General features: G+C 45.5%; 1 protein-coding gene across 1 annotated transcript; it reads right to left on the bottom strand.

The window, feature by feature from the left end:
* Positions 1-6,158: 6,158 nt before the first annotated feature.
* rcn1 (reticulocalbin 1, EF-hand calcium binding domain) lies at positions 6,159-14,220 on the bottom strand. The gene is made up of 6 exons (XM_060072089.1): positions 13,641-14,220; positions 12,387-12,580; positions 11,556-11,734; positions 9,831-9,891; positions 8,963-9,162; positions 6,159-7,189 (listed from the first exon to the last, which is right to left on the bottom strand). The coding sequence occupies exons 1-6, from the start codon at positions 13,862-13,864 to the stop codon at positions 7,082-7,084; spliced, it is 966 nt and encodes a 321-aa protein (XP_059928072.1). The 5' UTR covers positions 13,865-14,220; the 3' UTR covers positions 6,159-7,081.
* Between the last annotated feature and the right edge of the window lie 967 nt (positions 14,221-15,187).

Below are 15,187 nucleotides of genomic sequence, written 5' to 3'. Positions count from 1 at the left end.
GGAGATCTGGGTAGAAGTTAATATGTGGCCCGACTAACAGAGAGATTAAAATGTGCTCCTGTTACTGCAGGGTCACGGGCCAATCATTTGAAGTGGTGCTTCCTGTGATTCTGGTTGTTTTCCAATCCGTCTGATGGCTGTGAGGAGATATTCCTGTGATGTTTTCTCCCTCTCCCTCCCTGCTCAAACTCCAGCACCACCACCACCATGACCGGCCCCCCTTTTGGCTAATCCATTGGACTTTGATTAAGAAGTGCTTGTCTTTGGTCTCTCTCTGCATGGGGCACCAGGAAGTGGAGAGAAGATCAGAGGGACGGTCGGGGGGGGGGGGGGGGGGGGAATGATTTCCACTCACTCCAGTACACTGCTAACTAGGAAATGCACCGGAGTTTCGCAAACCAGACCCCGGGACTTTGTAAATGTCCTCGTTCATTAGCGTTAGCGTTATTACACTGAGTCAAAGACACGTTGACCTGCGCCCGCGTCACATTGATCCGTCTCATCTGCATTCCATCCGCCGGCGGGAGCGAGGTGAGGGCAGATCGAAGGGGAAACAGGAAAAGGGAGAAGAAGAAGAAGAAGAAGAAGAAGAAGAAGAAGAAGAAGAAGAAGAACAAGAAGAAAAAGAAGAACAAGAACAAGAACAAGAAGAGGAAGAAGAACAAGAACAGAAGAGAATACTCACAGGTGAGGAATCGGTAGGCCTACTGTTGTAGCTTACCGCACCCACACTTTCAATCTGGCCTCACAGCAACCCTGATTCTTAATTAAACTTGCCCACTTTGCACTAATACACGCACACACACGCACTTACGCACACACACACACACACACACACACACACACACACACACACACACACACACACACACACACACACACACACACACACACACACACACACACACACACACACACACACACACACACACCACCAGATGCCCCCTCTGCTTTAATGCTGGCTCTCTTCCCTGAGGATTGTCAGGGTAGGTAATCTCAGGTGACATACAGCTGTGTGCTCACAGCCCAAGACATCTGTAGGACAGCAGGCCTGCGAGCCCCCCCCCCCCACACACACAGACACAGAGACACACACACACAAACACACGCACACACACACAGCTTCAACCAACCAACACACTCAATACGATGACATGCAATAACATTAAGAAACAGCCTCAACCCAGATAAAACACATGCAACACGATAACATAAAACAACGTCAAGAAACATTGTTCAATGTTGAGGGTTATGGCAGAGCTGTGAATTCTCGGCTAAAACCAACCAATCAATAAAGAGATCCATAAAATGCACTTATTTCTGTTTTGTGAAGTTAGCACTGTAAACAGTTTCTTTGTCCGCGGAAGCGTGCGTTCAGCTCTTTTTTTCCCGACAGTACATCGTTTACAGCTTACAGCATCTCTGATGAGGCGCACCTGCATGATCCAGTCATGTAGCCCCGAAGCTCATCTGCTTCCAGGAGACGTCAACATCGACACATGGGTCCTACTTCACTTCTATATTCGTTCGGCCAAAAAAAAAACGAGTGTTATTCATCACGAGACAGCAGACGCACGGAGGACACTCAGGGGGGCGTGCGTCTCCGAGCTCTCCTCGTCAACTCATCTCTATTCAACTTGAAATGAGAGAGTGAAGCAACAACAATGTTACGGCGGTGCCAGATCCACCAGGGGGCGCTGTGAGGGAATGCTGTGGTGCCCACTGAGGCGTGGTGTTAGTTGTATTCCCAGAAAAGCCCCTGGCTAGCGCTGTTGTTCAGAGCTGCTGCCGCAGCGTCTGAGCGAGCCTAGGGGTTCTTGGGGGGTTGGGGAGGGAGGGGGGGGGGGTATTCCCTGCGGTACGCCAGGAGCCGGAGGGGCCTCGCTGTACAGGGGCTCTGGGAATGCAAGAGGCCTTTGGGGTCCGGGAGCTCAGATGGGCCCTGCAGGGTAAACTTCCTCACACAGAGGAACACCTTGAGACAAGGCTGTTAAAAGACACGGGCAGCAGCCGGACCGCTCCCTAGTGGCTATAGGCCTACACACACACTTCTGCATACACTCACTCGTGGACGCAAACACACACACGCACACACACACACACGCACACACACGCACACACGCACACACACACTCACACACACACACACGTGTGCATGCAAACAACAACACACACACACACACACACACACACACACACACACACACACACACACACACACACACACACACATACATACACACATACACATAACTATTTGTATAAAGCACCAAGAGGACTGCCATCCAATCCTGTGCAATGACAACAAAGAATTTTATTCTGTTCTATTCTATATTCAAACACAGCCACACACACTATACATGCAAACACGTACATTTGTGTACACACACACGCACGCACGCACACACACACACACACACACACACACACACACACACACACACACACACACACACACACACACACACACACACACACACACACACACACACACACACACACACACACACACACACACGTACACATGAAAACACACATGCAAGCACACACATACACACAAACATGGACCCATGCAACCACACTTGGATGCAAACACGCACACATATACAGACACACACACAAGCACACTCCAACACACATGCATGGGTGCAAAAGGACACAAAAATGCAGAGAGGATCACATGCACACCAATATATACACACACACACACACGCACACAAACACGCACACACACACACGCACACGCACACACACACACACACACACACACACACACACACACACACACACACCATGGTGTGGTATCCAAGCAGACGGGGCTCTTGCTTTGTTTTTGTTTAAATGTTCCTGTCTCATCTCCTCTCCTTCCTCCTCCTCCTCCTCCTCCTCCTCCCTCCTGCTGTCTGCTCTCCCCTCCAGTGGAAGAGACAGGGTTCTAACAGGATTAGATGTGTCTCCATCATGTGAGACATGGAATCACACAGGCCCAAGGCCCCCTGGGGAACCAGAGATGGAAAAATGGGTAGATGAGAAAAGATGGGGGGGATATGGTCTCTGTTTCTCGCGGAACAAAAAGGTGTATGGGGGGAAGCAGCTGCAAAGATAGGGAGAGACGAAGAGAGAGACATCTGGTATCAATGGAGTGAGAGTGATTTTAGTAGAAGATACCGGCTTTCAGATTTAATTGTCTGAAAATGTTGAATGTGATTTACAGGGGTTTTCTGGCCTATTAGTTAAAGCGATCAAAGTTTCTCCGGCTGTCGTTAATTATAAACGATAACCAATCGAATGAGTCAGGGAAAGGGGGTGGAAAAACACAGAGCCGAAGCCATGTTTGAAATGCTATGGAAAACTGATTTGGGTGTCTGACCCCCAGACCAGAGGACCCACACTTACAGGAGGCACTTAGAGAATTCATTACCAGCTCACTGGCTTCATGGCTCCTAGATTGAAATATATGGCTATTTAAAGTCTTCTCTCTAATTATGTGGCCATTAATCCACAATTTCCTATCTACACTCTCTTGATGTGCACATAAAAAGTCCAGGGGGAAGGCGCAGAATGGCCGTTCAGGAAGACTAAATATGCCGGTGTTGGTTTTGATCACTAGGAGGAGTAGAGAGCTGCGTAGGAAGAGAGGGAGAAGACTTTACTTTAGCAGTATGCAGATGTCCCATGAAAGATTGATTACTTCCACTACAACCACCTGAGAAAGTTTGCATTCGCATGATATACACATTTAAACAGGATGGATGAATGGTAAGAAAGAACACAATACTATACACACAATGACGTGAACAGAATAACAGATTTTTTCAAATGTTGTTCTGTTCACTGTTAGGAGGATAATCAGATAAATGAGCAACAACAAACATAAGAAACAATGGGCTATATATACTATAATACTACAACTATTACTATAACTGTCCCAATTTCTGACTGTAAGGTTATTAAAACCTTTATCTGACCTTGATGTGAAAGTTAGGTTTGCATAAAGAGATACTGTATGAAATAGTTTATATCTTATCACAACATAAGAACTGTATCACAAGCATAGTGTCTTATTATGAAGTTATATAATGTGCTAAATTCTTCTTACAAAACCGTGGTTTTATTTCCACAAACCGTAGGTGATACATGTATAAATAATGACATTGAGGAAGGGTTGAAGGAATCCGTAAAAACTTTAAGAACCAAATATAGGTTCCAATATAGAGAAGCGACAGACTGAGAAGTTTATTTTTTGTGCAAAAAAAAAAGGATAAGAATATTAAGTCAAATCAGCAATGTGTACATAGACATGACTAAATCTTCAAGGCATGAATATGCTGAGGACTTCTCTTCTATCGCTCTGCTCTTGCCATCCTCTCCTCCTCCTTCTCCTCCTCCATCTCCATGTTCTTCTCATTCTTACCCAGAAGGCTCATTAATATCTCCATAGAAGGGCTGATCAGCACGGACACTCATATGAGGGCCGTCCGAAGGGATTAACATAGGCACACTCCCCCAGTGTGAATGACTGGAGGAGTCTATCGCCCCAACATGACCACGAGGTGAGCACACACACACGCATCTGCTTGTACATGCAAACACACACACACACACACATGGAGCAGGCAACGCACACCCACACACATGAATGCATACACATACAGACACTCATACAGACGCACATACACATAAATCCACACACAAACCCATAAACGCACACATAGGCATAAAAACATACTCCGGTGAAATCACCCACACATACATACAGACTCTTCTAATAACAGTTCAAATAATTGTCCTGCGCTTGCACACATGCGTACACAGATGCACATGACAAATCATATGTTCTTTTGAGATGCGTGTTCAGCCAATAAGTGTTTCATGGAAAAACATGTGTCCTGACCCCATCCGCATGCAACACTAAAGAGCACAAGATGAACACATCAAAGATGCACTGAAAATGTTACTAATCATTTAAAAATAATGCTGCAACACCTCTTGAATTAATTTTACTGAACCATTTTTCTTCAAACAAGCAGGGAAGCATTTTATTTTGTAAAATATAATGTATTGAAATGGATGAAAATGTTTCATGGACAATATTCCACCAAATAAAATATCTACATCTGGACAGAAGCTGAACCTTGTTTCATTAGGTGAACAAATACACCAAAAACATTCCAGCACAATTCCAAAACACAGGGCCCCTTCTGAAAGCAAAGGGCTGTTATGAAACTAACCATGATCCACTTGCAGTGTTGGAAGTGCCAAAGATAGGTCTTACATTACAAGAGAATTACTGCAGCAGCCCACACACCCCCCCCCCCCCCCCCCCCCCCCCCCAGCCCGTCCCTAATGAGCTTTATCGCGTTGGTCCCGCTTGACTTGTCTTGCTAACTGGCACACATATATCCATATGTTACACATGAGCGGGCAGCGGGGACAGGCTTGGTGGCAGGAGACGCTCTCTCAGTTACATGGAAGTCTTTACTGCCACAGCCAGGAGCGAGAGCTAGTCAGCTTAACTTTCCTGTCCAATCTGCGTGCGTATGATTGTGTGCGTGTGTGTGTGTGTGTGCGGGGGGGGAAGGGGGTGCAACTAATTACTCACTTACAGTGATACGATCCGGTCTCCATGAAGGGGGTGGGGAAAGGAAATATGAAGATGTTTATAAGAATTCTCTAACAAGTCGTTAATGTGTTTAATATCACCATTGCCGGGGTGTCAAGTGTGTCCAGTCCCGTTCGTGCACAAGATTCACCAAAAACAGAGCTGGACTGCTCGGGACACGATACCCCCAAGGCACGGCGTAAGAAACAGCGGGCAACTTGATCCAAACTCAAAGGACATTGAGGGCGAGTGAGCGGGAGCGTAGGCCATGCACATCGGCGCTTTAGTGAGCGAGTGAAGGCCTCTAGATCTAGAGTGACCGATTGCAGAGGGTGACTGCCTGACCGGGGATGAACAGACCACTGGTCCTACCCTCTGTATCCAGAGAGCAAATGGATGCTGCTTATAGCTAACCTCAGGATGTTTTATTTATTTAATTCTGATACACAAAACTAAATGAGTGATTATATTCTGCCTCAGTATGTCCCATCTACTCTACTCCTTTTCCATCATTGTATAGGGAATACAACACAACACATCATACGCAAGTCGTTACTATTTTTCAAACTTCCTTTACTCACCAACAAGATTAATTACAAAAATATAAAAATGTCAGACTTAAATGCATGTTACTTTAGGTTATTTCATTTTCAATATCAGGCTCCATACAAGTACAGTAAATTCATACAACTGCCAGAACAGAAATGAATGGGATAGGAAGTAGAAGGTCCTTGTCTACGTCGCCAGGTGAAGCTCTTTCATTTGCATTTCCTGCAGCGACACCCTCAATGTAGGTCATCTACATTAAAACAATGTATATGCTGACCTTCAGTGAAGGAATAAATACACACAAACACAAAATAAGAACAGGAAATCTCTAGATAAAAAGAAAAACATGTAAAGGGCATGCCATTCACTAAGACCTCCCATAACATTTGAACTACAGGAAGACGATCAAACAAAGCTGAATAAACGTGTTTAGAAATGTGTAAATGTGTAAATAAATAAAACAAAACCACACTATAAAGTGAAATGATTAGTTGCACCTGGAGCTCATCCTCTGAAAGAAGTCAATAAATAGGATCAGAAAGAGTTCTCCGGGCTGTGCTTTTCACATTGAGGTCATCAAACAAAGAAACCTTAGCTGTAGCCGCTTGGTCATCCAGAGTTCAGCCTGGATCGTTTTTTACGGACCACACCTACATACATCAGTTGACAGTAAGACAGTTGAGCCAACACCGACTCTGGGAGACAAACTATTGATGCCATTCTGAATAAACCCCTGAGTCGGCTCTGCTCCTGAATGTCAGGAACAGAGTGGTGCCACTGAAGAGTTCCTTAATGTCAGTGCTGAGACCGTCATCCAATCCAGCTTCTCTCATTGGCATCTTTACTCGTCCCTGGAGCCAACCAAATTCCACGCCTGAAGTACTGTTTGATAGCCCCTGTCCCATGCCCACCGGGAGCTGCACCAGCGCTTCAGAACTCATCGTGGTTCCTGGTCAGGTCCTCTCCGTAGTTGGTGGCCTGACTGCCCACAAACATGTTCCAGTTCTCCAGGACCTCATCCTTGGTCAGCATCTTGTCCTGAGAAAGTAAAGCGTGTGTGTGTGCGTGTGTAAAGTGTTCAAACTTTAAAGCTAGGGTAAGCAATTTGGAGAAACCAGCCAGAGTAAGCTTCATTTTTTAAGTATCTCACTGAAAATATCCCAGGCCACCCCCCAGTTCTCTCTCCAAAGCAACCCCCCCGTAACACGTGACTAGCTCGCTAGCTTTAGCATTAGATCTGCCTAATCTTGTGGATGACTCGGGTCATGTGCAATGAGTGCACGGGCAGAGTGCACGGGCCGAGTGCACGGGCCGAGTGCACGGGCCGAGTGCACGCAGGCAGCCCGGTAGGTAGGTAGGTAGTAGGGATGTGAATAACTCACCATTTTCAAGGTTGAAATATCAGTGGGTGGTATGAACGAACAATCGATTATTCGATGTGTGCCGACATTCACAAATGCAGCCATGGATAATCGGCAAGAAATCACTTAATATCTTAAACGCAAAAAAACAACTACCCGCTAAGTAGTTCCAGTCAAATTGTCTGTTCAGCCTGTAAAACGAGTTGGTTAATTGTGAAAGATGCATTAAACTGTAATCAGAAAACGCGGTTATATGCTATAGACCCTATAGTATCTGTGGTACAAAGGCTGGGACGAATTTCAAATTATAAATATGTACACTTTATGTTGAAAGCATAGGCCGTCGCGATTCCCATTGAAGCGAATGGCGCGGTGATTAGGTCTTCAAAACGAGAGCTGGTAAATCGTGAAAAATGAATTAAACTGTAATCAGACGACGCAGTGATATGTGACTCTAGACCCTATAGTATCTGTGGTATAAAGGCTGGGACGAATTTCGAACTATAAATATGCATAACGTTAGCCCTCTGGCTCATAGCTGAAGGATAGAATACCTCCCGTTGCCAAGTCGTTGCTAAGGTCCATGCTATTTGCTGGAGTGAACAACGTTTCCGTTGCATAAGAACCTTATGGGAGGGTAATGATTGTTCCAGGAATCAGTCAAACCCTCAGGCGTTACCAGGGAAACAAAGTTATGGCTTGTGAAAAACTTTATATTTGGATTGTAAAACGCATGAAAATATAAATGAATGGTCCTAATTTATTTTCTTTGGTAAGTGACCATGGTATAAGCGGGATAATGCCCTTCGAGGTGTCCAACATTAGTTCCGTACGTTAATTCTTGTTTATTTGAATGGGAAAAAATGGTAACGGTCCAAATGTTAGAAATCGGCTTTGACCCTCAGGAACGAATGATCGAATAATCTGATATTCTGTCCCATCCCTAGTAGGTAGACAGACAGGTCTGAAATGGACAGGCTTAAAGGTTGTGTCAGTGATTCTAGGCCGAAACATAAATGATCACATTCATCTGATCTTTCCTCATGATCCGCTTGCTGCCCGCCCAATAAGCAGGCCGTCAAAAAAATGCGTCCCTGTAGGCAGCCTGTGCTCGGAGTTCGTACACAAAAATAAAATGGTACTACCGACCACTTAAAACCAAAATAAATAGTTTTCCACCCAATCACCGACAAGGGGTGGGTGTTAGTGGGTGATAGTTTTCCTATCAGTGTCACCCAACATCGCTGATGCAACCTTTAATACATGGCTCAAAAGATACACAGGTTCAATATCTTACACGCTTACTAGTTAGGCTACATGATTAAGGGGGGCAGGCTGGTCTAGTGCTTCAGGTTCCGGGTTCCAACCCCAAAGACGGCAGTCTAACCTTTAAGCATCTATGAGCAAGACCCCCTACCCCTACCGGTCGGCTGAAGGAGGCGTGTCTTACCTTGTCCAGGTCTGACTCGTACACCAGGTGTCTGGCCTCGGCCTGGGCGTGGTCATAGTCCTTGGGGAGGATCCAGTGGCGGATCTCCTCCTGGTCCATCTTGCCATCCTTGTTCAGGTCCCGGAAGTCTGAGAATTGGTCCCGCTCCGTTTTGACCCAGTCCGGCTCCGGCCCGCCTTCCTCATGGGCAAACATGTCGGCTAAAAATAGAAGAGAAAATATACATTGGAAAACGGCATGGAAAATAATAAGAACAATGTTAAGTAATAACTCCCAGCATTGTGCTCCACGACATACAGTGGTTACATTACGCAGAACATTACATTAGCAGAGATCGGGTCAGACCATGTAGATGAACAACACTGTAAAAGGTTGCGTGACCTTTAGAGAAATGAGTGTCCTCTGGGTGTTCTGACAGCACACACAGTGTGTTCCCACAGAGAGCAACAAGCAGGGCTCCGATTCCTTAATGAGGCCCCTGGAGAGTGGCCCTATCCGACCTCCGCCGGTTTGAAAGGCAAACCCGACCCAAATGTACAACGTACAAAAAGGATTTTTTCAAAATATATACACAAAGAAATTGGACAACTACACTATTGTTAAAGTGTGCATGGGGTTGAGGTTTTGAAGAGTTGAGGGGGTGCAGTTATTTACTTTACTGTTTATTATTTTTCTTTTTACATAATACATATAAGCTGTAGGTATACATTTCATGCTTGTGTGATCGAAAAGCATGAAATGTATACCTACATTTCATGTGTGATCGATTCGTTTTTTTGTTATAGAAATGAGTATGAAATCCCGTTCATAAATACTTGTGATAGGTTTACTCCCGCTTAATACCCCTTCTCACTGATCCACAACTCACCGATATATTCGTCTTCGTCCACATGTCCATCGCCATTCCTATCTATGTCCTCCAAGGTCTCCTGCAGGGACAAGAGGCGAGTGATGACATTACAAGGAGTGAATGTGGAGAGTTTCGATCCAACAAACTGCTGAATCAGTTCAAGAACTGCCCTCAGAGACTGATTAGGGTTGGAGTTCAGGATGGAAACCAGAATACATGCTGCTGATGGCGCCCAAAACACGCTACTCTTAACCCCAGTTACAAAGAAGAAAAAATACAGACAGAAAGGAAGGAAGGAAAAATAAATACTGAATGAAAGAAACAGAAAAATGTAAACTTCTGTGCCCTTTCAGGGTGGTAAATGCTCTCCTGGGACTGTACTAAATGTTTCATGGGCCACTTAACCCACCGTGACAAACGGTTAAATAATAACACAAAGAATCTACTATGGATACAGTTCTAAATATATTCCATAATGCATGTTCAAAGCAACGTTCAACCGCATCACTTATTGATGGACTTGCTCCGATTTAAAATACAGGTTTTCTTACCTTTCTTTCTTGAACTAATTTGTGAGATTATCTTGAACAAAAACACAAAATACCACTTTGGACAAAATTATCGTTTTGCTTTTATATTATTTCCAAACAAAATAAATTAATGAAACCACCAAGGTCAAGCTACTCATCCTTTATACATTTCCGTCATCTATTCCATTTGTGTGATTGTATTCCCAAAAGTTACCACCATCAATCATGTTACGTCCTAACTAGGCCTTTGGCAACCTCTTAAAGATTAACCATCAATTATTTACTTTCTCAAATGGGTTGTTAAAACTTTTATGAACACAAGTCTGTCGTTCCCAATAACACAAAAGTATGAATTCACGGATTTCTTAGCGACGTTAAGGTTAAGTACAAACCGTCTCCAAAGGATTGCAGTCACTACAATTGATCACGTTTACCCAAATGGTTCGGCCAAAAAACATATTCCACACACCTAAAGCTGCTCTTTACATGTAGAGATTAAACCATCCCAAGGATTGCCTGTTTTAGAAGCAACTGATTGACCAGGTATTTCGGTCCCTCCCATATAGTGCTACATCCTACATCTGATAGCGTTTTGCCACTGGTGGGTGCGCTTTGGCCCAGCACGCCTTGGCTCAGTAGTGAAGATGCGGTTTGGCCCAGCTCAGTTACGGCTTTCGATTCCACCGCCAACAGTACCCTTATGGTAGGGAGGCGTTTAAGCCACAAGGCGATAGCCGCGGCATCTACCTCATAGCAGCCCGACACAGTGTGGCCTGCTAATAAATCCAAGGAAAAAGAAGAACGTGACACAATGAACAAAGAGCAACAATGTATGACGTCCAAGAAGGACGGCAAACTTTTGCGCGACCTTTTCTTCAATAAACAAGGCTTGCACCGTTGTCCAGAAATACGTCACGGGTCATTTGTTTGTCTGTCCTTAACCCTCCGTCGCACCGAAGTGACGATTCTGTCGACCAATCAAGTGACGTCTCAGCACCCCAACGGAGTAGTACTGTGAGATAAGTATGGCTGATCACGGTTAAGCCCACTTTTGGCGGCTGAAACGCGAACCGTGCCGAAACCTATTCATACTGAACCCAACCCGCCGGTGGAAACGCGCCATAAGCTCCACCTTGTTATGGGCAGTAGGAGTCGCCCAGCACCACTCACACAGACGAGAGAACCTTCCTCACGACAGAGGACTGTGGCTCACCTGAACCACGATGTCCTTCATGTGGTCAAACTCCTCCGGGTGGAGGAAGGACGTGAACTCCTCGCGGTCGGACGTCTGGTCGCCGTTCACGTCGGACGCGTGGAACCGCCTCTCGTCGCGCGGCAGCATCTTCCGGAAGCTGAACTGGTCCGTCTCGTCCTCGAACTCCTCCGGGTTGGCTGCAGGCACAGAAATGACAATGATGCTTTTGTGGACAACAGATGTTTTTCTTATTTAGTCAAGAGAGCCTCGGTTGAACTCGGATTCAAGAGCGAGAACGAGGAAAGCTGAGCCGGATTTACCACGCATTTAGTCATTTAGCAGACACTTTTAACCAAATGGACGTCAATCTAGGCACATGTTACTAAGGAGCAGGCTAGGGGGTTAGTGATAACTACAAGAGTGCCGGGCACATTGGGGATCGAACCCAGTAGCCGATTGCCTGTAAAACAACAGGGTAGCATCACAACACAATCCTGCTCCCCTCGTAGAGACATACCCAGACCCCCAAACACATTCTAACACAGGTCATAGCCATACCCGGTCCCCACCACACTTCATTCTGACTCAGGTCATAGCCATACCCGGTCCCCACCACACTTCATTCTGACTCAGGTCATAGCCATACCCGGTCCCCACCACACTTCATTCTGACTCAGGTCATAGCCATACCCGGTCCCCACCACACTTCATTCTGACTCAGGTCATAGCCATGCCCAGTCCCCCTCAGACTTTATTCTAACACAGGTAATAGCCATGCCCAGTCCCCATCACACTTTATTCTAACACAGGTAATAGCCATGCCCAGTCCCCCTCAGACTTTATTCTTACAGAGGTAATAGCCATAGGTGGCCTGCTTGTACTCCTCCCAGGACACGCGGTCGTCCTTGTTCAGGTCGTAGTCGCTCCACACCTTGGCCACGTTCTCGTAGACGTAGCGCTTCTGCACCCTCCTGATCCAGGCCTTCAGCTCGCTCGTGGTGATGTAGCCGTCCCCATCCCCGTCGATCCGGTCCACGATTTTACTGTGAGGCCAGGAGAAGAGGACGCGTTAGGATCACAAGCTCACAGAGGCGTTACGTAGATGTATATGACTTAAACGCGTCTCAAATGGCAAAACAACACAAGATCAAAACTGAAGTGTAACCTCATGCATATTGTTGGACTGACAGACACTGAATCAAGACTCTTCATCCTTAAAGTTTCCTACCTATACGTGTACAGTTAACCTGTATGTCCTACAGAATCACTGTACACTTTTCATAGATCACATCAGACCTCAATATCCTACAGTTTAGGCTAAATAGGTCTGATTTGATTATTCATGCATCGAAACCCTTCGGAAATCGAATGTCGAACAGGGGGAGATATGTACATTCTGCTGCACATTAAGCATCGTCATTATGGGTAAATTCCATCCCATTAACTATTCTTGGATCTTGTATTCTTAGCTCTTGGTTGCCACGTTGTGATGTTATAGGGGCCCTCCCACTTAGCCAATGAAAGGGGGGTAAAGCCTACGCCCATGTTCCATGGTGCCCGCTTTTAATCCGAAAAGTTCAAAGAAAATACAACTATATATTGTTATAAGAACAATCAGAACATACGGTTGAAGTTCGGCGGAATCATTAAAAATTGAGAAAGCAACATTCCAAGAAGTCTAAAAACCGACTGGCAACTTTCTCACCAACGAATGCCTTAATGGGCGATCCATAATTGAACCAAGACAAGACAATTAACCCCACGAATATGTAGGCACTGACATTTCATTTGTGCATAATAATGGGAGTTATAGGATGAGGTTTTGCTGGCATGCAAATCCTTCGCAGGCACCACTTGTGAGTTGTGCAATTTTAAATACCTCCACAGCCATAAGTGCGACACGCAACAACGGGAGTGATAGAGAAGTACCAGTACCACGGTAAGTTCTACAAAGAAGAAGAACAATGTCTCTGCACATCTGATCGATGGTCTAGAGACGGTTTCTTGTCGGCAGAGATGCGCCAATGTGACTCGGGGGGAACACGTGACCTCCTGCACATGATGCGCCCATCGAAGGTTTCAGACGTAATCTCCCTTTCTTACCCCAGCCGGTCTTTGCTTTCTTCGGGGGTGAGCTGGTCAAACGTGGTGGCGTCCTCTTTGCCTAGAAAGGCCTCATGGTCGTACTTGAAGCTGTTGTTGTCCTCATGCGGCCGTTTGCTCAGTTCTGCCTGGTCATGATGAACCCGTTCTTTGCGTAACGTTGGCTTGCAGTGCACCGCCAAAGTGCAGAGAAGCACCGCATACACAAGCCTGTATGAATCCATGGGTAGGGTATATTATCTGGAGATGTTCTCTGAGGTCAGCTCAGCTTGTCTCTTAACAAACCCAAAAACTGAATAACGCACAGTTGTCTCGTTGCAACAATGGAGCCACTTTGACGGTTGGGATACGCGTTCACTTCAGTCCTTCAGCTCATCCTCTGACTGCATCAATGTGGCAACGGCGCGACAGTTAACACGTCAAATCTTTCAGCAACCCCAAATAGCCTTTTATTTATTTAGCATACAACAAACAGTCAAACCGAGACGTTTTGGGATGGTCTTGTCTAGTTTGAGGAGGCAACCAAACGGAAATACCCCTGTGTTACGTACAGCCAATGAAGTCATCCGTTTCCCACAGAGCTCCGCCTCATTTCTTCATACATCCTCTGCTGTTGGTCAATGGGCTGTCTGTAACATGAAGATGCTTACGGCGCCACGTTGCAAACCTGACACGCACGCACCCTCACCGGCTAGTGAAACGTCAACATTTTGGATAATTTAGGGGGGGTAAATAAGGCCATTAACACACACACACACACACACACACACACACACACACACACACACACACACACACACACACACACACACACACACACACACACACACACACACACACACACAGTGGTCAACTTCTTGATCCTTTCCTGAGATTTCCCAGACTAGGGGGAAACTGGTACCTTGTTTTGTTCTGGGTTGTAAACTGAGCTGGGGAGAGCCTGGGAACTTCCCCCATTTCACCTGTTACCATTTGATGGTAATCAGAACAAAAGCATCTCGTAACTATTTAGGCCATACCCTTCACATATCATGTTTAATACACTTGTGTGTGGGTTATATTAGTATAGCGTTTGTTTTGTGTGACAGATGGTCAGATTGAGGGGGGAACTGAATAGGAGGAAGTAAGACATGTGCATCTTTAATAGATGGGCTGTTATGTCTGAGCTGGAAGTACCAAAGTAATCATACTGGGAGGCCTCTGAACATGGTGTACCATGAGGGAGCAGAGTGTGTACCCTGGATACAACTTGCTGACATTGCCATGCCTAATCTCCCTTCCTGGGCTGAAATAACATGTATATCGCCATTCATCATTAGCATAATAAGCCAGCACATGGCACTTTGCTGTTTTGCATAAACTGTACACCCTAGTTTATGATTATGAAAGTACCCTGAGGCTAACTGGCCTTTTTTTATTCAATTAATGAATAGTTAATGTATTTAAATTAGCGTTGCCGATCAATTTGAATCAATGTGTTGTGCAGCCATGAAGAAATACAAATGTGTTTTTCTTGGTGAGGCAAAACTCTACCACAAACAATGCTT

This window comes from Gadus macrocephalus, chromosome 14, assembly GCF_031168955.1.
Source record: "Gadus macrocephalus chromosome 14, ASM3116895v1".
Taxonomy (NCBI): Eukaryota; Metazoa; Chordata; class Actinopteri; order Gadiformes; family Gadidae; genus Gadus; species Gadus macrocephalus.
This window is presented reverse-complemented; position numbering and strand designations above follow the sequence as displayed.

Bases quoted from the DNA above. Each gene is read 5' to 3' on its own strand.
- rcn1 (XM_060072089.1), bottom strand. From the start codon at position 13,864: ATGGATTCATACAGGCTTGTGTATGCGGTGCTTCTCTGCACTTTGGCG. The intron at 11,735-12,386 runs GTAAGAATAAAG...CTGTGCCTGCAG, and splicing joins CACCTATGGCTATTACCTCT to CCAACCCGGAGGAGTTCGAG. The intron at 7,190-8,962 runs GTAAGACACGCC...TTACTTTCTCAG, and splicing joins ACGAGTCAGACCTGGACAAG to GACAAGATGCTGACCAAGGA.